Source organism: Scyliorhinus canicula, chromosome 1 (assembly GCF_902713615.1).
Source record: "Scyliorhinus canicula chromosome 1, sScyCan1.1, whole genome shotgun sequence".
Taxonomy (NCBI): Eukaryota; Metazoa; Chordata; class Chondrichthyes; order Carcharhiniformes; family Scyliorhinidae; genus Scyliorhinus; species Scyliorhinus canicula.
The window spans coordinates 112,357,790-112,384,587 of record NC_052146.1 but is presented as its reverse complement, the minus strand read 5'-3'; the positions used below and the strand labels follow the sequence as shown (position 1 = coordinate 112,384,587).

Genomic DNA, 26,798 nt, shown 5'->3' with positions numbered 1-26,798 from the left:
CCCGATCGAAGGCCTTCTCCGTGTCCTTGGCCGCCACTACCTCCGCTTCCCCCTCCACCGAGGGCACCATGATCACATTTAAGAGCTTCCGCACATTCGTGTTTAACTGCCTGCCCTTCACAAACCCCGTCTGGTCCTCATGGATCACCCCGGGACAGTCCTCAATCCTCATAGCCAGAACCTTCGCCAGTAACTTAGCATCTACATTGAGGAGCGATATCGGCCTATACGATCCACATTGCAATGGATCCTTGTCCCGCTTCAAAATCAGCGAGATCAGTGCCCGGGAGATTGTCGGGGGCAGGGTCCCCTCCTCCCTCGCCTCATTAAAAGTTCTCACCAGGAACGGGCCCAGCAGATCCACATACCTTCTGTAAAATTCAACCGGGAACCCGTCCGGTCCCGGAGCCTTCCCTGCCTGCATGCTCCCCAATCCCTTAACCAGCTCCTCCAGCCCAATTGGAGCCCCCAAACCAGCTACCTGCTCCTCCTTCACCCTCGGAAACCTCAGTTGATCCAAGAATCGCCGCATCCCCTGCCCCCACTCCGGGGGCTCAGACCCATACAGATCCCCATAGAAGTCCCTAAATACCTTGTTTATTCTCACCGCACTCCGCACCGTATTCCCCTCTATCTCTAATTCTACCAATCTCCCTCGCTGCCCCCTCTTACGAAGCTGATGTGCCAGCATTCGACTCTCCTTCTCCCCATACTCATATGCTGCCCCCTGCATTTTCCTCCACTGCGCCTCTGCTTTTCCCGTGGTCAATAGATCAAATTCCATTTGGAGGTTTTGTCGCTCCCTAAACAGCCCCTCCCCGGGGACCACTGCATAGCTCCTGTCCACCCTTAATATCTCCCCCACCAATCTCTCCCTCTCCCTCCTCTCTCTCTTCTCCCTATGGGCCCTAATGGAAATTAGCTCTCCCCGAACCATCGCCTTCAAAGCCTCCCAGACTACCCCCACCTGTACCTCTCCATTATCGTTGGCCTCCATATATATTTGAATACACCCCCGGATCCGCCCGCACATCTCCTCATCTGCCAACAGTCCCACATGGAGGCGCCATAACGGGCGCTGGTCCCTCCCCTCCCCAAACTCCAGCTCCACCCAATGCGGGGCGTGGTCCGAAATGGCTATAGCCGAATATTCCGTTCCCTCCACTTTCGGGATTAGTGCCCTACTCATTACAAAGAAATCTATCCGGGCAACTTCCGGTGGCGGCAATGTCCGAGTGAGCCGCACATTCGGTGGGCTCTCACTCCGGCCGGGCTGAACAGCTGTTTCCATGCGATAGCGGGACCACGGAGGCGGCAGAAAGGCTGCCTGGAACAGAGGAGGAGAGCGGGCTGCAGCAGATGGAAGTGTGGGAGGCCAGCAGGTGAGGAGGAAGGAGAGAGAGACGGAGGAAAGGAGGAAGCTGACCTGAAGGGTAAGATGGCGGACCCACGGACCTTCCTTCCTCCAGGACAAAGGGAAAAAGAAAAAGTTTGGAGTTGCTGAGGAGGGACAGCTTGGACCCACTTCAGATGCCCAGGAGGTAAAATTGAAGGAGCTGGGCGAAGGAAAGCGGCAGCGAAGGCGCTGAGGAGCGGGCTGCGGCACATGGAACAGCAGGATTCCAGAAAGCAGAAGAAGAAGGAGAAAAAGGGACAGAGACAAGGACCTGAAGAAAATTACCTGGGACCTAAGATGGCGGACACACGGACCCCGGACTCAGCAATCCAGCTGGCGCTGGATAACATGCTCCAGGTAATGAAGTCCAGTTTGAAGCGCTGAAGCGGGACAGCTTGGACCCAATCCAGAAAGCGGTGGATCAGCTGAACCAGAGGCTGGACGCCCAGGATGTTAAAGTTAAGGAGCTGGGAGAAGCGGTGGAGGAGCAGGCGGATGCGCAAACGGTTGCAGCGCTAGAAGTGGACGGCCTGAAAGAGCGGCAGAGAAGACTGCTGGACAGAGTGGAGGAGCTGGAGAATAGAGTCCGCAGGAACAGCCTGAGGATGGTCGGCCTCCCGGCCTCCCGGAGGGGGCTGAGGGAGCTGATGCTGCAGCGTTTGTAGCAGACCTGCTGAAGCAGCTGATGGGGGCCGAAGCCTTTTCGCGACCGCTGGAGCTGGAGGGGGCACACAGGGTGCAGGCAAGGCAGGGGCGGCTGGGCGGACCCCCCCGCCCGATGGTGATTAGGTTCCACAGGTTCGTGGACAAGGAGCGGGTGCTGCAGTGGGCAAAGAGCGCCAGGAGCAGCACGTGGAATAACAGTGTTCTCCGCATCTATCAGGACCTAAGCCAGGAGGTTGCTCGGCGGCGAGCAGCCTTTAAGAATGTCAAGGAGGTGCTGTTCAAGAAGCACGTGAAGTTTGGTCTGCTGTTCCCAGCTCGGCTATGGGTCACGCACCAGGGTCAACACCACTACTTCTCCGAGCCCGAAGAAGCGATGGATTTTGTGAGGGACCTGGGGCTGGTCCCGAAAGGAGGCCCCAAGGACGCGAGTTAGGGCCCGAGGATTTCTGTGGGGAGGAACGCCGAATGTGCCTGGACTGCTGCTCAACGGTTTGCTGGGCCAAAGGGGCCAAGCGGAACATTTGAGACTCTTTCCTTTGTTCATGGACATTTATGTGCTTTTTCTCTTTTTTCTGTGGTTTTTCCCTTTTTTTTCCTGTTTGGGCTTTTTGTGCAGCTCGCGGAAGACACTGGAGCCGGCTTGCCCCAGTGGGTGGGGAGGAGGGCGGGGAAACAAGGGGAATGGGACAGGAAGGCGCCGGAGTGTTGAGTCACCGGGCTAGCAGATTGGTTAGTCAAGGAATTCAGATGGGGGGGGAAGTTACAGCCAGTAGATGGCAGGGGTGGGGGTATCGGGGGATGGGGTTAGGGGAGGGGGGGTTGTTCTGCTGACGGGAGAGGGACTTGAAATAGGCACTGGAAAGGAGGTCGAGGGTGGAGGCAGCTATAGGGCGGGCCAGGAAGGGCGCGACGCACGGGTCAGGGGCCGGCCCGAGAAGGGCTATGGCTGACCGGCGGGGTGGTGGGGGTGGGATGTGCCCCCCGACCAGGCTGATCACCTGGAACGTCAAGGGACTGAATGGGCCGGTTAAGGGCGCGGGTGTTCGCGCACTTGCGGGCCCTGAGGGCGGACGTAATTATGTTGCAGGAGACACATCTGAAAGTGTCAGACCAGACCAGGCTAAGGAAGGGCTGGATTAGCCAGGTCTTCCACTCGGACTTGGACTCGAAGTCCAGAGGGGTGGCAATCATGATCAACAAGCGCGTGCAATTTGAGGCAGAGGGCATATCCGCAGACAGGGGGGGCAGATACCTGATGGTATGGGGCAGGCTGGAGGGGAGAAGAGTGGTGCTGGTGAATATATATGCCCCGAACTGGGATGACGTGGACTTCATTAAAAGAGTGCTGGGGAAGATCCCGGACTTGGATTCTCGCAGGCTAATAATGGGGGGGGGACTTTAACACGGTCCTTGACCCGACTTTGGATCGGTCGTGTCCCAGAACGGGTAGACTCTCAGCAATGGCAAGGGAGCTGAAAGGGTTTATGGAGCAAATGGGGGCAGTGGACCCCTGGAGAGAGGGACAGCCAACAGGAAGGGGCTACTCGTTTTACTCGCACGTCCACAAAGTATATTCCAGGATAGATTTCTTTGTGCTAAGCAGGGACTGTATGGGGGAGGTAAAGAACACGGAATACTCAGCAATTACCATTTCAGACCATGCCCCGCATTGGGTGGACCTGCAGTTCGGGGGAGCGAGCTATCAACGCCCGCAATGGAGGCTAGATGTGGGACTGCTGTCGGAGGAGGGGATCTGCGAGAGGCTTCGGAAATGTATAAAAAATTACCTGCAGGTGAATGACACTGGGGAGGTCTCAGCGGCGACCGTGTGGGAGGCGCTAAAGGCAGTAGTGCGGGGGGAGCTGATTTCAATTGGGGCCCATAGAGCCAAGGCAGACCGGGCAAAGATGGATAGATTGGTCAGGGAAATGGGCCGGATAGATGAAGAGCACGCGGAGTCCCCGGGGGAGGTTTTACTCAGGGAGAGACAGAGGCTACAGGCGGAACTGGGGGCACTATCCACGAGCAGGGCCGTGGAACAGCTTAGGAAGGCGAGGGGAGTGGTGTACAAGTATGGGGAAAAGGCTAGCAGACTGTTAGCGCAGCAACTTAGGAGGAGGGAGGCGGCCAGGGAAATAGGTAGAGTGAGGGACGAGGGGGGGCGCAAAGTGGAGGATCCGGCAGAATTGAATAGGGTATTCCGGGACTTCTATCGTAAGCTGTATACTTCGGAGCCGCCAGAAGAACCGGAGGGGATGAAAAGGTTTCTGGATGGGTTAACATTCCCAACAGTTGGGGGGGGGGGGGGGGGGTGAGTGGAAGAGCTGGGGGCCCCGATTAGAGTAGAGGAGGTATTGGGGGGCCTAAAGGCCATGCAGTCGGGGAAGTCCCCGGGGCCGGATGGATACCCAGTAGAGTTTTATAGGAAGTTCTCGGAGCTGGTGGGCCCGGTCTTGGCGAGGGTTTTCAATGAGGCAAGGGACAGAGGGACCCTGCCGCCGACGATGTCACAAGCCACCATATCTCTGATATTAAAGCGGGGTAAAGACCCGGAGGTGTGCGGGTCCTACAGGCCAATCTCCTTGATTAATGTAGATGCCAAGCTCCTGGCAAAGGTACTGGCGGGGAGAATGGAGGACTGTGTACCGGAGGTGATTGGGGAGGATCAAACGGGGTTCGTGAAAGGTAGGCAGCTGGCGGCCAATCTGAGGAGATTGCTCAATGTGATAATGATGCCCCCGGCGGGTAGAGAGGTGGAGGTAGTGGTGGCTATGGACGCCGAGAAGGCCTTTGACCGGGTGGAGTGGGAATATCTATGGGAGGTGCTCGGACGGTTTGGGTTCGGGGAGGGATTGGTGGATTGGATCAAATTATTATATCAGGCCCCGAGGGCCAGCGTCAGGACCAACAGAGAAGTGTCGGAGTACTTTAGGTTGTACCGAGGGACCAGGCAGGGCTGCCCGCTCTCCCCGCTGCTGTTTGCGCTGGCCATAGAGCCGCTGGCGATTGCGCTGAGAGCCGCAGAGGGTTGGAAGGGGATGGTGAGGGGCGGGGTTGAACACAGGGTTTCTCTTTATGCAAACGACCTGCTCCTGTACGTGTCGGACCCAGTGGCCAGGATGGGAACTATACTGGGAATGCTGAGGGAGTTCGGCCAGTTCTTAGGATACAAATTAAATACGGTCAAGAGTGAAATGTTTGTGGTACAGGCAAGGGGCCAGGAGAACAGATTGAGAGGGCTACCGTTTAGGTTAGTTGAGGAAAATTTCCGGTATTTGGGAATCCAGGTGGGTGGCACGAGACTGGGGCAGGCTGCATAAGTTAAATTTGGCCAGGGTGGTGGAGCAAATGAAGGGAGAGTTTCGGAGATGGGATGCACTCCCGCTGTCGCTGGCAGGGAGGGTGCAGACTGTAAAGATGACAATCCTCCCTCGATTTTTGTTTATTTTTCAGCGCCTCCCGATCTTTATCCCACAGTCCTTCTTCAAAAGAGTTAACGGGCTGATCATGAGCTTTGTCTGGGCGGGAAAGTCTCCGCGGGTGAAGAAGGCGATGTTGGAGAGGAACCGCAGCGAGGGAGGGCTGGCTTTGCCGAGTCTGGTCAATTATTACTGGGCGGCCAACATCGCTATGATAAGGAAGTGGATGGTGGGTACGGGGTCTATTTGGGAGCGGGTGGAGGCGGCTTCGTGCAGGGGCTCCAGCTTGGAAGCCCTGGTCACGGCTCCTCTACCGCTGCCGCCGGCCAAGTACAGCACCAGCCCGGTAGTGGTGGCGACCCTGCGGATATGGGGCCAGTGGAGGAGGCATGTGGGGGAGATGGGGGCGTCTGTCTGGGCGCCAATCTGCGACAACCATCGGTTTGCCCCCGGCAGTATGGATGGGGGGTTCCGAGTATGGCGGCGAGCAGGGGCGGGAAGGGTGGGTGATATGTTCCTGGAAGGGAGCTTCGCGAGTTTGAGGAGCTTGGAGGAGAAATTTGGGTTGGTAAGGGGAAATGATTTTAGATACCTACAGTTGCGGGACTTTGTTCGTAGACAGGTCCCATCTTTCCCGCGCCTCCCGCCAATGGGGATCCTAGACAGAATAGTCTCTGGGAGGGACGAAGGGGAGGGTAGAGTCTCGGGTATTTATAAGGTGCTCATGAGGGAGGAAGGGTCCCAGACAGAGGAACTGAAACTTAAATGGGAGGAGGAGCTAGGCGGGGAAATGGAGGAAGGGCTGTGGGCAGAGGCCCTGAGTAGGGTAAACTCGACCGCGACATGTGTTAGGCTCGGGCTGATCCAATTTAAGGTCGTTCACCAGGCCTATATGACGGTGGCTCGGATGAGCAAATTTTTTGGGATAGAGGACAAATGCGCTAGGTGCGCGGGAGGACCAGCGAACCATGTGCACATGTTTTGGGCATGCCCTGAGCTGAGGGGGTACTGGGAGGGATTTGCGGGGATCATGTCCCAGGTGCTAAAAACAAGGGTGGTGATGAGTCCGGGGTGGCAATTTTTGGGGTTTCGGAAGACCCGGGCGTCCAGGGGGAGAAAGCGGCCGATGTGCTGGCCTTTGCTTCCCTGATAGCCCGGCGATGAATATTATTGGCGTGGAGGGACTCAAAGCCCCCGAAGACTGAGTGGTGGCTTGCGGACATGTCAAGTTTCCTGGGGATGGAAAAAATTAAGTTCGCCTTGAGGGGATCTGTGCAGGGGTTCACCCGGAGGTGGCAACCATTTATTGACTTCTTTGCGGGAGAGTGAGCGTCAGCAGGGGGGTGGGGGGAGGGGGGGGGGGGTAGAGTAGAGTAGGAGGGAAAATATGGCGGGTAGTACGGGTGGGAGGGGAGCGGGCTTGTGCAATACGGTACGATTGAAGTATTGAAAGTACGTGGATGTTTGCACATTTTTGCCTTTTTTGCTTCCTTTCTGATGATGTCTGTAACTGTTTATAAAGCCAAAAACTACCTCAATAAAATTGTTTATTAAAAAAAAAAGAAATCTATCCGGGAATAGGCTTAATGGACGTGGGAGAAAAAAGAAAATTCTCTGGCCACCGGCTTGGCAAACCCCACGGATGCACTCCCCCCATCTGGTCCATAAACCCCCTGAGCACCTTGGCCGCAGCCGGCCTCTTACCCGTCCCGGACCGGTCCAGTGCTGGGTCCAGCACCGTGTTGAAGTCCCCCCCCATTATCAAGCTCCCTGCTTACAGATCCGGGATCCGACTCAACATTCGTTTCATAAATCCGGCATCCCAATTCGGGGCATAAACGTTCACCAGTACCACTTGCGTACCCTGCAACCAACCACTCACCATCACGTATCGACCTCCATTATCCGCCACAATATTCATCGCCTCAAACGACACCCGCTTCCCCACCAGTATCGCAACCCCTCTATTCTTCGCATCCAGCCCCGAGTGAAAGACCTGCCCTATCCATCCCTTTCTCAGCCTGACCTGATCTGCCACCTTCAAGTGTGTCTCCTGAAGCATGACCACGTCTGCCTTCAGTCCCTTTAAGGGCGGGAACACCCAGGCCCTCTTGACCGGCCCATTCAGGCCCCTCGCATTCCATGTTATCAGCCGGATCAGGGGGCTACTCGCCCTCCCCGCCGGATCAGGGGGCTGCTCGCCCCCCCCCCCCCCCCCCATCTGCCATCCCCTTATTCAGGCCAGCCACGTGTCCGCGCCTCCCGCACCCTCCAGTCCCCCAGGTGGCAAACCCCCGCCCCGACTCCCTCATCTACCTCCAGCTCCCCTTTGCCCTTTGGCCAATACAGCAGCAACCCAGTTTCCACCCCCCCCCCCCCAGTCAGACCACAGTCCAGCCATTTTGCTCACCCCATTACGCTCCCGTAAGTCAGCTGACTCCTGCTGACCCCGGCTACTCTCACCATTCCAACGACCCCCCAGTGTGGGAATCCACCCACCTCCCCCTGCCGATCAATATGCGCTCTCCTCCAGCACCGCCCTTCCCCCAGGCCCTGCCCCTCATTTCCTTAGCACTGGAAAAAGCCCGCGCTTCCCATCCGAGCCGGCCCCGCCTCCAATGACGCAGCTCTTTTTTCTGCGACCTCGCCCCAGCTCCCCGACCCCGGGCCTCCAACCAATCAGCGGGGACCTGCCCCTATAGTACCGGTGCCCACACTCTCACACAGCCCCCACATCCTATCCACTCACCCCTTCCCATGTCCCCTCTTCCCAATCCGAAACCAGAAGAAGAACACCCCACAATACAGTAAACAACCCCTCACAACAAACCCTCAGTTCGAGTCCAACTTTTCAGTCTGAATAAAGGCCACGCCTCATCTGGCGTCTCAAAATAATGGTGACGGTCCTGAAACGTAACCAACAATCGCGCTGGCTGTAGCGTTCCAAACTTCACCCCCTTCCAATGGAGAACCGCCTTGGCCTGATTAAAACCAGCCCTCTTCTTGGCCGCCTCCGCACTCTAATCCTGGTAGATACGGATCTCCATATTCTCCCACCTGCTGCTCCGTTCTTTCTTCGCCCATCTCAGGACGCACTCCCTGTTCATAAAGCGGTGGAACCTCACCGTTACAGCCTTTGGCGGCTCGTTGACTTTGGGCCTCCTTGCCAGGACTCGATGAGCCCCATCCAGCTCCAGGGGCCTCGGGAAAGCTCCCGCGCCCATCAGCGTGTTGAGCATTGTAACTACATATGTCCCAGCGTCAGACCCCTCCACTCCTTCAGGGAGACCCAGAATCCGAAGATTCTTCCTCCTCGACCTGTTTTCCAGGTCCTCAAATTTCTCCTCCCACTTCTTGTGTAGCGCCTCGTGCGCCTCCACTTTCACCGCCAGGCCCAAAATCTCGTGTTCGTTCTCTGAGGCCTTCTGCCGCACCTCTCGAATCGCCACCCCTTTGGCCTTCTGGGTCTCCACCAGCTTTTCTATCGACGCCTTCATTGGCGCCAGCATTTCTGCTCTCCGCTCCGCAAAGCAGTTTTTGAGGAACTCCTGCTGCTCCCACGACCACTGCGCCCACGCTGCTTGATCTCCACCCGCCGCCATCTTGCTTTTCCTCCCCCGCTCTCTCCGCTGCTCCAAAACCACTTTTTTGATCGCTCCACTCCTGGTCCACTCCATGCAGTGCTGGGGGAACCTTACTATCACCTTCCCACACTGGGGACCATCGTACAAGTGCCGCTGGGGCTCCTCAAAAGGACACAAATGTCCGTTTTTGGCGAGAGCTGCCGAACATGCGACCTAGCCAAGCATGACCGCAACCGGAAGCCAATTTTATTAACTATTACTGGGCGGCCAGCATATCGATGGTCAAGAAGTGGGTAGCGAAGGAGGGGTCGGTTTTGGAGCATCTTGTAAGGGCATGAGCTTACAGGCTTTATTAACAGCACCCCTGCTGTTCTTGCTGGCTCGGTACTCCACAAGCCCGGTGCTGGTGGCAGCCCTGAGGGTGTGGGAGCAATGGAGGCAGCACATGGGGCGTCAGTGTGGTCACCGATTTTTGATAATCACATTTTTGCTCCGGAGGGGCTGGATGGAGGCTTTCGGAGGTGGCAGCGGCAGGGATTGAGAGATTTGGGGATCTCTTCATTGAGGAGGGTTTCCCAAGCCTGGAGGAGCTGGAGGAGGAGTTTGAGTTGCCAGGTGGGAACGGATTTCGGTACCTGCAGGTGCGGGACTTTGTTCGGAGGCAGGTTCCAGACTTCCCTCGCCTCCCCCTGAGAGGACTACAGGATAAGGTGATGCAAAAACAGGGGCTGGAGAGGGGAGGGTCTCGGGGATATACAAGGAATTGATGGAGTGGGAAGGGGTCCCAATCGAGAAGGTGAAGAGGAAGTGGAAGGGAGAGCTGGGAGGGGAGTTGGAAGTCGGAATATGGAAAAGGCCTTGAGGAGAGTTCATTCATCCTCATCGTGTGCCAGGCTCTGCCTGATCCAATTCAAGGTGGTTCATAGGGCTCATATGAAAGTGGCCCGGATGACTAAGGTTTTTGAGGAAGTGGAGGATAGGTGCGGACGCTGTGGGGGAAACCCGGTGAATCATGTACATAAGTTCTGGGCATGTCCAAAATTGAGGGGATTCTGGCTAGGATTTGCGGACGTCATGTCAGAGGTTCTGAAAGGGAGGGTTACTCTGAGTCCGGAAATGGCAATATTTGGGGGATCGGAAGATCCAGTGACCGGGGGGGAGGGAGGCTGGTGTCCTGGCCTTCTCCTCCCTGGTGGCCCGGAGATGGATTTTGATGGATGGAGGGACTCTGAGCCTCCAAAGTCAGGAGTGTGGGTCAGCGACATGGCAGGGTTTCTCAGTCTGGAAAAAATTAAGTTTGCCTTGGGAGGTTCAACCCAGGGGTTCGCCCGAGGTGGCAGCCGATCATTGACTCCTTCAATTGAACGTGAGCAGCAAGGGGGGCGGGGGAGGGAAAAAGTGGGGGAGGAAAATGGGAGGCATGGTAGTGTAAGACAAGGACAGGGAACTTAGTACACGGGTAATCAGGAGATAGGGCATAGGGCAGGGGGGTGATAGGGTATGTTATTTTAATGTTGTTGCGTGTGTCGGCCCGTTCGGTTGTTTAGGAAATGTTAAATTGTTAAAATTGTGAAAATTACAAATGCTTCAATAAAATATTTTCTGAAGAAAAAAATGTGGTGGCGCAGTGGTTAGCATTGCTGCCTCACGGCGCCGAGGTCCCAGGTTCAATCCCGTCTCTGGGCCACTGTCCGTGTGGAGTTTGCACATTCTCCCCGTGTTTGTGTGGGTTTCGCCCCTCACAACCCAAAGATGTGCAGAGTAGGTGGATTGGCCATGCTAAATTGCCCCTTAATTGGAAAAAATGAATTGGGTACTCTAAAATTTAAAAAAATGTTAACACAGGTGCTGTAGTCAATGCTTCCTGTAACATTTACCACTCGTGTGTACCTGTCCGACCATTGGAAAATAGTATCAAAACAAATCCAATGCACTGCAATTATTTTAATTGATGGTTTAAAGGCAAAAGCTAGTGATCTACTGGAAATCACATGGCAGACGAGTTTTAAATTTTGAATTTGTTTTTTGAATTCAGCAGGGACCTAACTGAAAAACAAAAAGCTGTCAGCTTGCACTCTCTTTGCCTTGTCTGAAACCATGTGATTATCAGTATCGAATTAGGACTCCTTATCTCAGTGGAACTTGCCTGCCTTTGGAAACCCGAGAAAGCTGAAGGATGATTAATCCGGCTTTATTTTTCTCCATGCTGAAGGTCCGTTGTGACAACCTCCAAGAGGACTATAATCTGTCTTCACACAAGGATGCTCCAGATTGACAGCACTGAAACCCTGTGAACCTTTTCCTTTTTTTTCAATTTCTACTCTTCAAGTGTCCATCTCTGTAGAGACCCTTACCCTATCTGTTTCTGTGTGAGTGTGATGTGTGGTTTGTTGGGGAATTCTAAAAGAGATAGATAGTTATGACAATTGTGTTAACCAATTTCTCAATTTTAGACAGTGATGGGCATAGAACCATAGAATTTACAGTGAAGAAGGAGGCCATTTGGCCCATCGGGTCAGCACCATTCCCTTGGAAAGATCACCCTACCTAAACCCACGCCTCCACCCTATCCCCGTAACCCCACCCAAACTTTTTGACACTAAGGGCAATTTAGAATGGCCAATCCACCTAACCTGCACATCTTTGGACATATATACCGGAGCACCCGGAGGAAACCCATGCAGACACGGGGAGGAAGTGCAAACTGCACACAGTCAGTCACCCAAGGCCGGAATTGAACCCGGGACCCTGGAGCTGTGAGGCAGCAGTGCTAACAACTGTGCCACCATGCTGGCCCAAGTTCTTAAAAGTTTTTTTTTAAAGGTTTTGTTTTATAATAAATCAATCATTCTGAGTTTATTGAAAGAAGCATGGTTAAAGTCTCTTTTAATCTGGGTCAAATGTAGCAAAGGTAAATAATTGACCATTTTGGTGAGTGAATTAAACTTTAAAACTAATGGTGCAGCCTGTGGAGTAGTGGGGGTAGGTTAGCTGCACTCCGCAATTAGGGATGGGCAATAAATGCTGGCCAACCAGCGACTCCCACATCCCGTAAATGAATGAAACCTAAGACCGTAAGTCATAAGAGCAAAATTAAGCCACTCGGCCCATCGGGTCTGCTCTGCCATTCAATCATGGCTGATATTTTTATCATCCCCATTCCCCTGCCTTTTCCCTATAACCCCTGATCCCCTTATTAGTCAAGAACCTATCTATCTCTACCTTAAAGACACTCAGTGATTTGGCCTCCATTACCTTCTGCAGCAAAGAGTTCCACAGATTCACCACCCTCTGGCTGAAGAAATTCCTTCTCGTTTCTGTTTTAAAGGATCGTCCCTTTAGTCTGAGATTGTGTCCTCTGGTTCTAGTTTTTCCTACAAGTGGAAACATCCTCTCCACGTCCACTCTATCCAGGCCTCGCAGTATCCTGTCAGTTTTAATAAGATCCCCCCATATCCTTCTTAACTCCGAGTACAGACCCAGAGTCCTCAACCGTTCCTCATACGACAAGCTCTTCACTGCAGGGATTATTCTTGTGAACCTCCTCTGGACCCTCTCCAAGGTCAGTACATCCTTCCTTAGATTCGGGGCCCAAAACTGCTCGCAATACTCCAAATGGGGTCTGACTAGAGCCTTATACAACCTCAGTAGTGCATCCCTGCTCTTGTATTCTAGTCTTCTCGACATGAATGCGAACATTGCATTTGCAATGAAACATGGCCAGCGAGGTCACTTCCAGGTGTCAACCTAAAAGATTATGAATAATTGAGAAGCATTTTGTTGCTTTTATGATTTTGCTATTCAGACTATGAAATTCTGAACTCTTAAGAGTCTCTTTGCCACTCACGTTTTTCTTCACACGGATCCATTTGTTAACTTCACTCTAGCTCAAAGACAGGAGGTCTTGTGGTGCAGTTGTAGTGCCCCTATCTCTGCACCCGAAGCTCCAGATTCAAGTCCCATTTCAGCACTTGATGACCATGGGAGGTGTAGAAGGAAAGACTCACATTACAGCAGCCAACAGCAAATTCATCTTTTTTTCTTGAAACAAATTGGGAAATCGCACCAAACACCACATCCAAGCTCTCTCATCAGCCATACTCTTTCATTGTAAACCCTCTAACTGGAGGCTTACTCCGACACAGGGGGTGGGATTCTCTAATCCCACGGCAGAGTGTCCACGCTGTCGTTTTACAACGTCGTGAATGGGCCGACCCGATGACTAATTCTGGCCCCTATAAGAGACCAGCACAGCACTGGAGCGGTTCATGCCGCACCAGCTGCTGATCCCGGTGCGATCTGGGTTCTGCAGGATCCGCACATGCGCAGTGGCTTCCTTCAACGCGCCGGCCCCGACGCAACATGGCGCAGGACTACAGGGGCCAGTGCATACGAAAGGAGGCCCCCAGCCAGAGAGGCTGGCCTGCGATCGGTGGGCCCCGATCGTGGGCCAGGCCACATCGGAGCCCCCCCCCCCCCCCCCCCCCCCCCACACGCCACAGGCCGCCCCCCCGACCCTTCCACGCCGAGGTCCTGCCGGCTGAGAGCAGGTGTGGACGACGCCAGCGGGACTCTGTGTTTTCATGACGGCCGCGAAGAACAGCCCCCGACCGGCACCGCACCAACCACGCCGGCGCTAACAGCGCCGATTCTCCGCTCTGCGGAGAATCACATGCCGGTGTTGGGGCGGCGTGGCGCAATTCGCGCCGGTCGTGAGGATTCCCCTTCCCGGCCACGGGCTAAAAGAATCCCGCCCATGGTTTGACCTGAATCGTGGCTCCTTTGATATACTTATATTCCTGATTTTCTGGCCAAGAGCAGCAGAGAAGACCTCCTCCAGCGACTAAGATACATACAGCTCCCCAACCCATGAAAAGAGCATTTCCTTGCTCCTCCTTTAATAAGACAGGAACCTGAGGGGTGTAAAAGTAAACAATGATGGAGTTTGCGGAAGAACTCACAGCACAGCAAGGATGAAGAAGGTGTCAACAACCACAGTGATCGTTGACGTGAACCTTTCATCCTCTTGTGCACAAGTTGGAATGTTTCATTCCCACTCTTGTAAAGATAATGGCTGAAATCTCAGAAACAATCGACATGCACATGAGGGCTCTGGATCTGGCACAGTGGTTAGCATTGCTGCCTACGGCGCTGAGGTCCCAGGTTCGATCCCGGCTCTGGGTCACTGTCCGTGTGGAGTTTGCACATTCTCCCCGTGGTTGCGTGGGTTTCACCCCACAACCCAAAAGGTGTGCAGGGTAGGTGAATTGGCCGTGCTAAATTGCCCCTTAATTGGAAAAAATGAATTGGGTACTCGAAATTTATTTTTTTTAAATGAGGGCTCTGGATAGTTGAGACATAGAAAATAGAAGCAGGAGGAGGCCATTCAGCCCATCAAGCCTGCTCCTCCATTCATTCTGATCGTGGCTGATCATCAAGTTCAATACTCTGATCCCGTTTTCCCCCCATTTCCCTTGATCCCTTTCACCCCAAGAGCTATATCTAATTCCTCTTGAAATGCCTGGTGGAAGTGCCAATTGTGATTCATGTGTCTTGTACTGTATGTATTCTGTTGCTTGATAGATACAGTTCACCCAGATTCAGGGTGAGGGAGCGATTCTCAGGTACAGTCACTGTTTTGACTGCCTCAGATGTCACAGGATGGATTTCAGGGCAAGGGGTTGAGCAAGGGGAGGGTGGTGGGCGTAGTTAGCTCCGATGTTCAACAATAATCGAGCAAATCTACGGATTAAAGATTGTGATGAAAGGGGTGAATACTAAAGATTTATTCTGGCATTGATGCAAATCACAAAAATAAACATTGCTGTAAATGAGTGTAAAGATAAAATAATCAAGTGTGGATCAGGAGAGCTGATATTACTCCAGCCGTGTGCAGAGAAAGTGCTTCCCTTGGGTGGAGGAATGCAATTCATTCAGAATAAAACAACAGTAGAACCTGCTGGGTGTGCTGCTCCCCTTGTTGCAGAGACTGCACATTAGGGTTAGTGTAAAGAGATCAGATTATTGCTAATAACCCATGGCTAATGTGTTACTATTTATGGAAAGTGTTCAACAACCCACATTTTTAATATTCAGTCTGAATTGACGTAGATGTTGATGAAGTCCAATTACAGCTTCTTTCATCAATAAAGACACGCCCAGAGGTAGCAGTTTTACTAAATTATTAAAGAGCTATTAATTACATTTTAATTCATTAAATATAAGGTCTGGCAAAATCCCATAAATACCTCAGCAGGTCTCAGATAACAGAGTGCCTACTGTAACATGGCAACAGTAACCATGGTAACAAGAGTAACGAACTGTCCCAGTCGCATGGATAGTATCAGAGAACCCATGCACTCGATCTGAAACAGAACAGCCAACGTTTAGTTCACTTCAATGCAGAAACAAGGCAATTAATGATGCTTAGACAACAAGTATATCAGGGGCATTCAACACCACGAGAGCATTAACAAATCCTCAGGAAGCCGTAGTTGAAATATGATGTATCTCTCCCTAGGCCAGGCGGAAGGTGGACTGAACCACACAAAGTGCATGGTTTAGCACGTCACAAGACACTAATTTCCATATTAAAAGGAGATTGTTGACTGACAGATGTGTGCTTTGAAATAAAAACAGAAAGTGCTGGAAAAACTCAGCAGGTCTGGCAAGATCTGTGGAAAGAGAAACAGATCTACTGACAACGTCGCACCCAAACTAGAGCACAACTTGGCCAGTAGATGCTCGGTGAGGCCTCCCTCAGGCTTCCCAGCAGCCATGACACTTCGCAGGGTCTACCCACACCCCATGAGGTGGCGCAGCCAGAATCCCATTAAACCGACTTAAGCGTACATACCCACGATATACTGGCCTTCTGGGATCCACCGGCCTGCCCAGCGAGGCATTAATCTGGATCCGTTCAGTATTGGTCTACACAAACATAGACCAGGCAGAACGGCACCAAGAGGGTCTCTCAGGCATCAGAGTCCCCTGGTGGCCAGGGATAGTGCAGGGTGACCCCTGCCCTTCCCCTGGAACATGGGCACCTTGGCACTGCCTGGCTGGCACTGCCAAGATACCTGGGTGGCATTGCCAAGCCAGCAGGAGCACTGCCAGGGTGCCAGGGTGGCAGTGAAAGGATGCCCAGGTGCCAGGGTGACAGTGCCAAGGAACAAGGCCCAAGTTGTGCCATGCCCATGAAAGGAGGGGGGGGGGGTTGTTATGGAGGGTGGGGAGGTGCAAGGCAGGCAAGAAGAGGCCTCTGGGAGGTTGGGGGAGTGGGTGACATGTGGGAGTTCTGGAAGGGAGGGCCTGTAAGAGGGTGTGGGGGGGCCTCAAGAGAGGGCCCCCCAGGGACCCCATAGTGAGGTGTCTTCATTTGGGGGGATATGGGATAATGCCCATGTATGTGGCGGGTTGACATTGTCCGTGTGTGGGGGGTATGGGGAACCCGCAAGCTCACTTAGAGATCAGGGCACCATTTCAAAATGATGCCGGGATCTCCGAATTCAGCTCCCCAGTGATGAAAAAAATTCTAAGTGTGGGCTAAACTGGTGAGAAACTCCCCAGGGCCCAATAAATGACTCAGTGTTGTTAGTTAGTGGTGGGGGACCCGCCGGAAAATGTTGCCGTCAGATCCGCCCAGTGTGAACCCAGTGGAAATCTGCCAGAAGGCTCCCTTTCAAAATGGTGGCAGTCACATAGATGATATTAACAGGCTTAACAAGGCTCCCACAAGTGGTGTACCTCAGGGGTCAGTGCTGGGCCTAGTACTGTTAGTTATCTATAACAACAATTTGAATGAGAATGCACAAGGCATGCTCAGTAAGTTTGCAGATGACACTAAAATAGATGGTATTGTAGACAGTGAGGAAGGTTATCAAAAATTCCTCTCTCAACTGACGCCAGATTAACTGCTTGAATATCTGCTTCTGGGACATCTTGTGTGCTAAATGTTTGTAACCTTGACTATATCACAGTGACTGTACTTTAATTCAATTTGTGTGAAGCACAGTGAGGTGTTTCAGAGATAAGGTGCATTCTCTTACTGGGTTGGAAATTAAACCTGTGCGAGCCAAAGAACACACTAAATCTTTCTGACAAGCTCAGACTTAGTTGCTGCAAATCCCGTCGCTAGCCTAATTAGGTCGCCTCTCTCCATATTATCTCTTCACAATGATCAGTCAATTAGTCTTGTATTAGTTACCCTTTCATTAACTTTACACCAAATCCAATCTTCTCCTTACTTACACTGATCCGTCATAGTGGATCTAATTAATTAAGAAATGAACCCAACGCCAGGCTTCCTTAGCCTTGCGCTGATTGGAATGGACAGAACCACATGGAATCCTGTCACTGGTTTTCAGGCTTCATAAGAACAGAGAAATATTATCTCCTTGTCTGTCCATCAACAGCTTGTGTCTTCACTTGTAAGATATCCCGAGGAGCTAATTGCTGTCTGAACAGCAGCTGCCTTCCTGGTACCGCAACCAAATGGCCACCCATCACATGAGTATTAAAATGGGAGGGCTCCTGGCAGATCAACTAGTGGGAGCATCGCAACTGATCCCTTACCCAGTCTCCATCACACCTTCGAGCAGGTATCACTGGATAGTGAACAGGAACAGGTTGCTGCTGGTTCTTTGGCTCCTCCTTAGCTCAGTGGCACTGAGGCAAGTTGTATGTCCTCAGCTACCACCCTGGCTGTGATGAGCTAACTCAGAAGAAATAGGGATTGAACCTGTGAGACCCTCCTGTTCATTACACAGTGCCACCAGAGGACAGCTGTCAACTGCAGGGAATAGTTCTGAGGAAGTTTAAGGAAGGAGATAAATACATTGGAAGCAGTTTGGAGGAAAGTTACTCAACTAATACCTGGAATGAGTAAGGTGGTTTATCAAGAAAGGTTGGGCATGTTATCTGCTGGATCCTGGATCTCCTTGACCGCAAGGTGTTCCTGAACTGGCAGCTCCACCAAAACCTGAGTGAGATGAAACAAGTCTACAGGCAAATTAAGGCTGAGGTGCAAGAACAGGTGGCCAACAAATTATTTCTTATAGTCAGGTTGCCTTGGGTGACTGTCTGTGTGGAGTTTGCAGTTTCTCTCACTTTCTCTCAGTGTCTGTGCGGGTTTCCTCCGGGTGCTCCTCAACACTGAGGGACTGCCCTAGAAGAAGTATCTGCTGGAATTTAAAAGAGTCTGAGCGGCAAGGTAGCACAGTGGTTAGCACGGTTGCTTCACAGCATCAGGGTCCCAGGTTCGATTCCCGGCTTGGGTCACTGTCTGTGCGGAGTCTGCACGTTCTCCCTGTGTCTGCGTAGGTTTCCTCCGGGTGCTCCGATTTCCTCCGGGTGCTCCGGTTTCCTCCCACAAGTCCCGAAAGATGTGCTTGTTACGTGAATTGGACATTCTGAATTCTCCCTCTTTGTACCCGAACAAGTGCCAGAATGTAGCGAATAGGGGCTTTTCACAGTAACTTGCAGTGTTAATGTAAGCTAACTTGTACAATAATAAAGGTTATTATTACTATTAAGAGGAGACTTGATTGAAATATATAAGATCCTGAATGATCTTGACAGTGTTGATGTGGAGAGGATGTTTCCTCTTGTGGAAGAATCTAGAATTGGTCGCCACTGTAATGTTCTTGTTGAATGGCCTGATTTATATTACAAGAACACTTGTAACTAAAGCTATAAATGATTTATTAACATTAACTGTGGGTCAACTATACAAAACAACAGATGAATTACACTATTAACATGCACAAGCAACCTCTCTCTCCCAGCTCCCTAGTCAGTCTGAGGCCACCTGACTAACATTCACTTGTATACTAATGAGACTCCTTGTGGTCAGTCGGTGAATTACAACACATTCATTAAGAATGAAGAACAACACATTCATTAGGGCAGCACGGTAGCATTGTGGATAGCACAATCGCTTCACAGCTCCAGGGTCCCAGGTTCGATTCCGGCTTGGGTCACTGTCTGTGCGGAGTCTGCACATCCTCCCCGTGTGTGCGTGGGTTTCCTCCGGGTGCTCCGGTTTCCTCCAACAGTCCAAAGATGTGCAGGTTAGGCGGATTGGACATGATAAATTGCCCTTAGTGTCCAAAATTGCCCTTAGTGTTGGGTGGGGTATCTGGGTAATGGGGATAGGGTGGAGGTGTTAACTTTGGGTAGGGTGCTCTTTCCAGGAGCTGGTGCAGACTCGATGGGCCGAATGGCCTCCTTCTGCACTGTAAATTCTATGAACACAACCACAAGATCACTACATTCCCTTTCCTTTGAAGCAATAAATTAATACAATAACATCAGCATATTTACATGTGATATCATTAGCCTGTGAGTCTAACGGTTATTTTTGTTTCTTTAAAATTTTAAAACCTGGTTTAACAATATATATCAATATATGTATGCATATACATGGATATATATAGATATATATGATATAGATATATATATATATATATATATATATATACATGCATACAAGACCAGCAAGCATAGTATGTACAGTAGATGGCCAGTTTAGCTCAGTGGGCTAAACAGCTGGTTTGTAATGCAGAACAAGGCCAGCAGCACGGATTTAATTCCAAGCTTACCCGAACAGGTGCGAATGTGGCGACTAAGGGCTTTTCACGGTAACATCATACTTGTGACAATAAAAAATTGTTATTGAAGGGCCGGTTTAGCACAGTGGGCTAAACAGCTGGCTTGTAATGCAGAATAAGACCAGTAGCGCGGGTTCAATTCTCGTACCGGCCTCCGCGAACAGGCACCGGAATTTGGCGACTAGGGGCTTTTCAAAGTAACTTCATTGAAGCCTACTTGTGACAATAAGCGATTGATATTATTAAATAGTCCAAATCTACAAATTGAGTCGGTCAGGTTTTCTTCTGACTGGTTGATCTTCTCAAAGTTTGACCTTGCTGCTCAGAACTTGTAGATTCAATGTTCTCCATGACATTCTCATGCTCAGGAACTGCTGAACTATCTGACACTGCATCTGACATTGATGCTGACGTAGATTCACCATCCATCACGCTGTTGTGAAAGTCTTCTCCGGTTTTGAAGAGTGCGCGATGATTTCTTCTTAAAACCCACCCATCCTCTGTCTGTACATTGTAGGAACGAGGTGCTACTTATTCAAGTACAATGGCTTTTCTCGACCAATTGCCTGAATCTTCTATTCTCACAATGTTATCCCTACTCAGAGGTGGTAAAGTTCTAGACATTCTATCATAAAACTGCTTTTGTTTTGCTTTAATGTTTTGCATTTCCTGCAGTACCATTGCATTCTCCTCCTTCTTTTCCAAGTATGGAAGTGTGGTAACTCAATAGTGTGAGATATGGATCAGATAGGCTATCCATTGCCTTCTTTAACAATTGCTTGACAATATGTACACCTTTCTCGGCTTTGCCATTGGCTTGTGGGTACAATAGACTCGAACGTGATGTGATTGAAATCATACCTGACTGCAAAGCATTGCCACATTTACAGCTAAAACAATGACTTGAGGAATTCCGTGGGTCGCATAAATTGACTTTGTATGCAGTATTGCACTGCTTGCCGTTAGACTTGATAGGAGAGCAATTTCGGGATAGTTTGTAAAATAGTCTATGATAATTAAATAATCTTTTCCTCGTAGGTGAAAGAGATCAATAGCTACTTTCTGCCATGGTGCCGTAGGTGAATCAGATATTTGCGTAGATTCTCTTGTTTGCTTGCAACAATGCATCTGGCATGTGTCACAACAACTAACCATCCTGTCAATATCTAGGTTTATACCTGGCCAGTAAACAGAATCACGAGCTCTCCGTTTGGAATATTGTGTACAATTCTGGTCGCCACACTACGAGAAGGATGGGGATGCTTTGGAGAGGGTACAGAAGTGGTTTACTAGGATGACGCCTGGTATGAAGGACATTATTTTGAGGAGACGTTAGATAAACTCGGTCTATTCTCACTGGAACGATGGAGGTGGCGAGGCGACCTGATAAAGGCCTACAAGATTATGAGTGGCATGGACAGAGTGGATAGTCAGATGCTCTATCCTAGGGTAGGAGAGTCAAGTACGAGGTGACAGAGGTTTAAAGTTTGTGGGGAAAAGTTTAGAACAGATTGGCGAGGCACGTTATTTTACATAGAGGGTGGTAAATATATGAAGCTCGCTGCCAGGGGAGGTGGTGGGAGCGGGCACAATAGTGGCATTTAAGGGGCATCTAGACAAATATATGAATAGGGTGGGAATGGAAGGATACGGACTCCGTAAGTGCAGACAGTTTTAGTTTAGGCAGGTACCATGGTCAGCGCAGGCTTGGAGGGCCGAAGGGCCTGTTTCTGTGCTGTATTGTTCTTTGTTTACACGTCTCAATCCTGAGTGTCCTTCCATGTATCCTCTTAAGTACATCCTTGTGAGGAGATTGAGGTATAACTGTAGTGTTCAAATGAAGTGCCACTCCATTAATGATATTGAATTCAGATTTTATATTGTAGAACTCCATGCATTGACCTCTGGGCTAGTGTGAGTTGATGTTCCTCATCACCTCTTGAAAAGTTTGATTCTTCCTGGTCTCTTCTTGGATCTCACGTAGTTTGTATCTGATAGTGGTAGCAGTGCGGAAATAAGATTGACATGAAAATCTACATCTTCAGCAATTTCACTACTTATACTTTGTATCGGCGCTCTCGATAATACATCTGCTAAGAACACATATTTGCCTGGAGTGTAGATGAGATTGAAGTCAGCATTGTAACTTCTTCATCAACCTCTGAATGCGCGGAGACATTTGGTTGAGATTCATCCCGATGATGTTAACCAAAGGACAATGATCAGTCTCAACTGTGAAAGTTGGAAGCCCACACACATAGCTGTGAAATTTCTCCAAGCCTACAACTAAACCCAGGCATTCTTTTTCGATTTAAGCGTACCTCTGCCCGGTTATCGAGATGGATTGTAATGCATATGCGACTGGTTTCCAATCGTCATGCTCAGAAGCTGCCAGAAACCTTGCAGAAGAACTGCTCCTAGACCATATTTTTTTGGGTTTATTTACACTTTAATCTGCTCAGACAGGTCAAAATATGTGAGAACTGGCATGGTGGTTAGTGAAGTCTTGAGCTTCTTCCACTCTTGCTCATGTTGCTCAGTCCAAGTGAAATACGTTGTCTTGTGCAGGAGATCATTTGGATGTGGTGTTTTACTGACAGGTTTGGAATGCATTTCCCTATAAAATTGATCATACCCATCACTTTCTTGTCACGTGGTTTTGGCATGTTGAGAATTGCTTGGATTTTGTCCTTGTCAGGCTCAATGCCATGCGATGAGAGCTTGTCACCTCAGAGTGTGACCTCAGTTACTCCAAATTGCCGCTTTTGCTTGAGCTTCAGCCCATTTCTCCTGACGCTCATTAGAATTTTAAGCCACCTCGTATTGTGCTCTTCTATGGTTGAGCCCCAAATGACAATATCATCCACGTACACATGTACACCTTCGATGCCTTCGATTATGTGCTCCATGGCACGGTGAAAAATTTCTGATGCCGAAATTATGCAGCAAGCAATACTGTCCAAATGGCATATTAAAAGTCACGTATTTTGTACTTTGTTCCAATAGCTTTAGCTGCCAGAAACCTTGAGATGTGTCAAGTTTTGTAAATAATTGTGCACCAGCCATCTCAGATGTGATTTCCTAACGCTTTGGTATCTGGTCGTGTTCCCTTTTGATATTCTCGTTAATATCTTTGGGATCCATACATATGCGAATATTGCCATTCTTTTTCTTTACACATACCCTGGAATTTATCCAATTGGTAGGTTCTTCTATCTTTCTGACTACTTTTAATTTTGTCATTCTGTCTAGCTCCTTTTTGAGGCGATCCCAAAGAGGTGCAGGTACTCTTCTTGGTGCCTGTTTCACAGGTTTTGCATCTTCTTCGAGTTGTATCTTGTAGGTGAATGGTAGTGCACCAAAACCTGTGAACACATCACTGAATTTGCTGATAATGTTCTCAGGATTGTTGGAGTGTTGATCCAATCCTTTGTGGATCCAACTGTACTAGACCTAATTCTTCACAGGGCTGATCACCTAATAATGAATCCAAGTCCTCGATACAATACAGATACAATACAGAATGAGATGGAATAAACTGTGTTCTTCACCACCATTATCATCTCTCTGAGATATTTTGCGATTTCTTCTAATCAGCTGAATTTTTAGATTTTTTAAATAAGTCATGCTGATTGAATTGGCTTTGGCACCAGTGTCTAACTTCAATTGGACCACTGTACTGTTCACCTCAAGTGGTAGCAGCCATTTGCCCTCATCAACCGCATTTATTTCAAATGGAGCATCAGTTTGCATTTTTTTAAGTGCTGGAGAATTTTTTGATGTCTCCAAAAAAACATTTTTCGCTGTTATTACTCCCAACAAACAATTATGTGTCATCACTGGAGACTGTGTCTTCCACTGTACTGACTGATCTGCGGTTGAGCTCAGAGTAACAATTCTGAGCAAAGTGATTTTTTTCCTTTGCATCTTGGACAAAAGTTGCCAAACGCTGGACACTGCCTTCATTTGTGCCTTTGACCACATATTTTATACAAAAATACTTCTGATATTTAACCTGTTTGTTGGTGTGCAAGGAGCTGCAGGAACTTTCCCGCCTTTATTGGAATAAAGGCAGCAACTGAAATGCTTTCCTCCAAGAAGATGTCGCCATCACTGAGAACCATTTTATCATGCTGTGCTGCTCATGAGCCTGACAAATCTTAACTGTTTGTTCTAAAGACAGCTCTGACTCCCTCAGCAACCATTCGCTCAGATTATTTTCAGTCGCACCAAACACAATCTGGTCCCGAATCATGGAAGATTCCACCGCAGAGAAATTACAGGTTTTAGTTTTTAACTTAAATCAGTGATTAAATGATCTGTGGACTCTTCTGTCTTCGGTAAATGTGACGTAAACACATAGCGTTCATAAATTTCATTCTTTCTGGGGGTGCAATGTGCGTCAAATCTTCAAATTACTCAGTTAAAATCTTTACTATCTTAATCGTTTGCAAATTTAAACATTAACACAGCAATTGCTCGGGCACTGCCGCTGTTAGGAGCAGCGCTACCTTACGCAAATCTGATTGATCTCCTAAACTTATTGCAGTAAGAAACAGTTAAATTGTTGTTTAAACACACGCCAGTTGCTGTCCACATCACCATGAAATCTGAGACTCATTGGTGGCTTCAACAACTCCATGTAGTTCATTCAGGAGGTCTGCAAAATCTTCCAATCTCTGTGGACCTCATGGCAGGCTGCTAGTTTTTTTTATCAGTGGTTAATACCACCCTACCCCTGGTACCATGTAATGTTCTTGTCCGGTGGTCTGATTAAGACTACAAAAACACTTGAAGCTAAAGCTATCAACAATTTATTAACATTAACTGTGGATCAACTATATACAAAACAACAGATGAATTACAGTATTAACATGCACAAGCAACCTCTCTTCCAGCTTCCTAGTCAGTCTGAGGTTGCCTGACTCTAACATTCATTTATATACTAATGAGACTCCTAGTTGTTAGTCGGTGAATTATAACACAACCATGATATCATTACAGTCACCATTTAGGACAGAGATGAGGATTCTTTTTCTCAGAGGGCTGTGAGTCTTTGGAATTCTCTTCCTGAAAAGGCGGTAGAAGCAGAGCTTTTGAATATTTTTAAGGCAGAGGTAGGTAGATCCTTGATTAGCGAGGGGGTGAAGGCTATTGAAGGTGGTAGAAATGTGGAGGTTACAATCAGATCAGCATAATCTTATTAAATGGCAGGGCAAGCTCTTGGGACTGAGCTCCTAATTTCTGCTCCTAATTTGTATGTAACGTTTTGTCAAGAAGGTCGTAGTTTGTGGCGATAGTCCCCTATTTGATATAAATAGTATCATAACCCCTCCTGGACAACTGGGATTTAGGTAGAAGCCCAAGCTATCCCTAAACAAATACGTCTGGTTAGCTGGTGACAGAAGAATGTTAGCATCGATGGATAAAAACCAAGGTCCATCTAGTTTGCTTTCTCCCACCCTGCTGGTTTTGTGATATAAATGATAATGGAGCTGTTGACTAATCGTAGCAGTTAATCGTTATCAATACAACAAACGAAACCCCCAGAGGCAAGAGTTCTGTCCAACGTTACCTGACCCTCCCAAGCATAAAGGAGATATGTATAAAATCATTCATTGAGTCAATTGGATACAACAATGCAAATACCCAGCATTGTGGCCAGCAAGAGATTACTGCGGTGAAAGAAGCCTTGTTATTCAATGAGTTATTTCTTTTTATTATTTCTTCTTCTGTACTCCCATCCCCAGATAGGCTTGCTGGCCGAATTTGGAGCGTTGTGCTGACTTTAAAGGAAATGTCCAAATGGACAATTATTAAGATTACCGGATAATATGAATAAGGACCCCAAAATAGGCCACCCAACATCAGCCATTCATAAACAGCTTCCTGCGCTAAGTTATTCTAGAATCCTAAAGTTTTTGGGCGCGATTCTGGGGCCTCGTTGTGTTCTCGCTTAAGCGAAATATAGCCGGTGAATAGCAGGAAGGGACAAAAACGGGAACCGCGCCAGGCATCAGTTTGCGATGCAACCAGCCTGCTCCTGTAGGTGAAATTGGGATCTCGCCATAACGTGGCGAGAAACCAATTATCACCACTTAAGCCCTATTTCTATACAATTAACGAGAGCCAGCCCAGATCCAATTGCCTCCTGTCATTCAGCAGCCTCCTCAGCAAGTGGCCAAGCTGGCGCTGGTTAGTATTCCTTTTGAAAAACGTGGACCTGACGGAAAGGCTTCTGTGGGGAGCCGAGGAGGTGAGTAGCCATCTTTGCTCACAGGTAAAGAGCCCGGATCTGCTGGTATTCCCAACGCTGTGCTCGGCAGGCGGGGACCTCGGCAGAGGGTGGGCTGCCATAGGAGGGCGGGAGGCACTGGAGAGGCAACCGTGGGAGCAACCGCATGCGGCACAACCATGCCAAACCCTGTATCTTGTGTACCCGTTCCTGGGGCAACCCTTGTCCCTACCCGTCTGCCCCACCAACCACCCATAATCCCCACAGATTGCTAAGGCCTCTGGCCGTGCGGCTGAAGGCTATTGCTAATAGAGAATTAGTGGACAGTGTACCTGAACACTGCGGGAGGCAACACCACCTACACAGCAGCCAACATCCGAACACCCAGGGGATGGGACACAGCTCCGGGGACTTGTCCACGGCTGGTGGGTGGCACAGGAGGGTGGGATACCTGGAGAGATGAGCCAAGGGTTCAGAGGTCGGCCCGCATTGTGGAAGAAAGTGACAGGTTGTGGGCAAAGGTGTTCATTGTGTAATACAAGTCTCCCCTCTCCCAATGGTGCTGCCGCTCCACCCCCACAACCCGGGTGCCAGCAGTGATCCTCAACGTGCTTGGCCCTCCTAGCTCTACTGCTATATCTAGGTATCTCGCCAGGATGCACACCAAAGGTGGAGGCAGCCAGCTGCTTACCTCGTCCCGTAGCCTTCAATGCCCTTGATGGGGGTCCTCTGAGGGCTCTGGGGCCGGAAGGCCTGGCTCACTTGTCGGTGGCACATGCATAGCCGTGCCACCCTGCTGGCTGTGTGTGCGGCCTCATCAGAGGGGTGGAACTCGGGGGAGCTGGTGGCCACCATCGCCACTCCATGGGACAGATCCGGGTTGGCACT

General features: G+C 49.9%; 1 protein-coding gene across 3 annotated transcripts in view; it reads left to right on the top strand.

The window, feature by feature from the left end:
* Positions 1 to 26,798, top strand: part of LOC119966382 (uncharacterized protein C1orf232) — a 120,484-nt gene that overhangs the window by 65,118 nt on the left and 28,568 nt on the right. Inside the window, exon 1 of one of the 3 annotated variants that reach the window (XM_038797973.1) lies at positions 11,227 to 11,277. The exons of the other annotated variants lie outside the window; for them this stretch is intronic. Within the exon in view, the coding sequence (XP_038653901.1) occupies positions 11,242 to 11,277 (36 nt within the window). The 5' untranslated portion in view covers positions 11,227 to 11,241. Of the gene's footprint in view, positions 1 to 11,226; positions 11,278 to 26,798 lie in introns of those variants that run through there. 3 annotated transcript variants of the gene reach the window in all.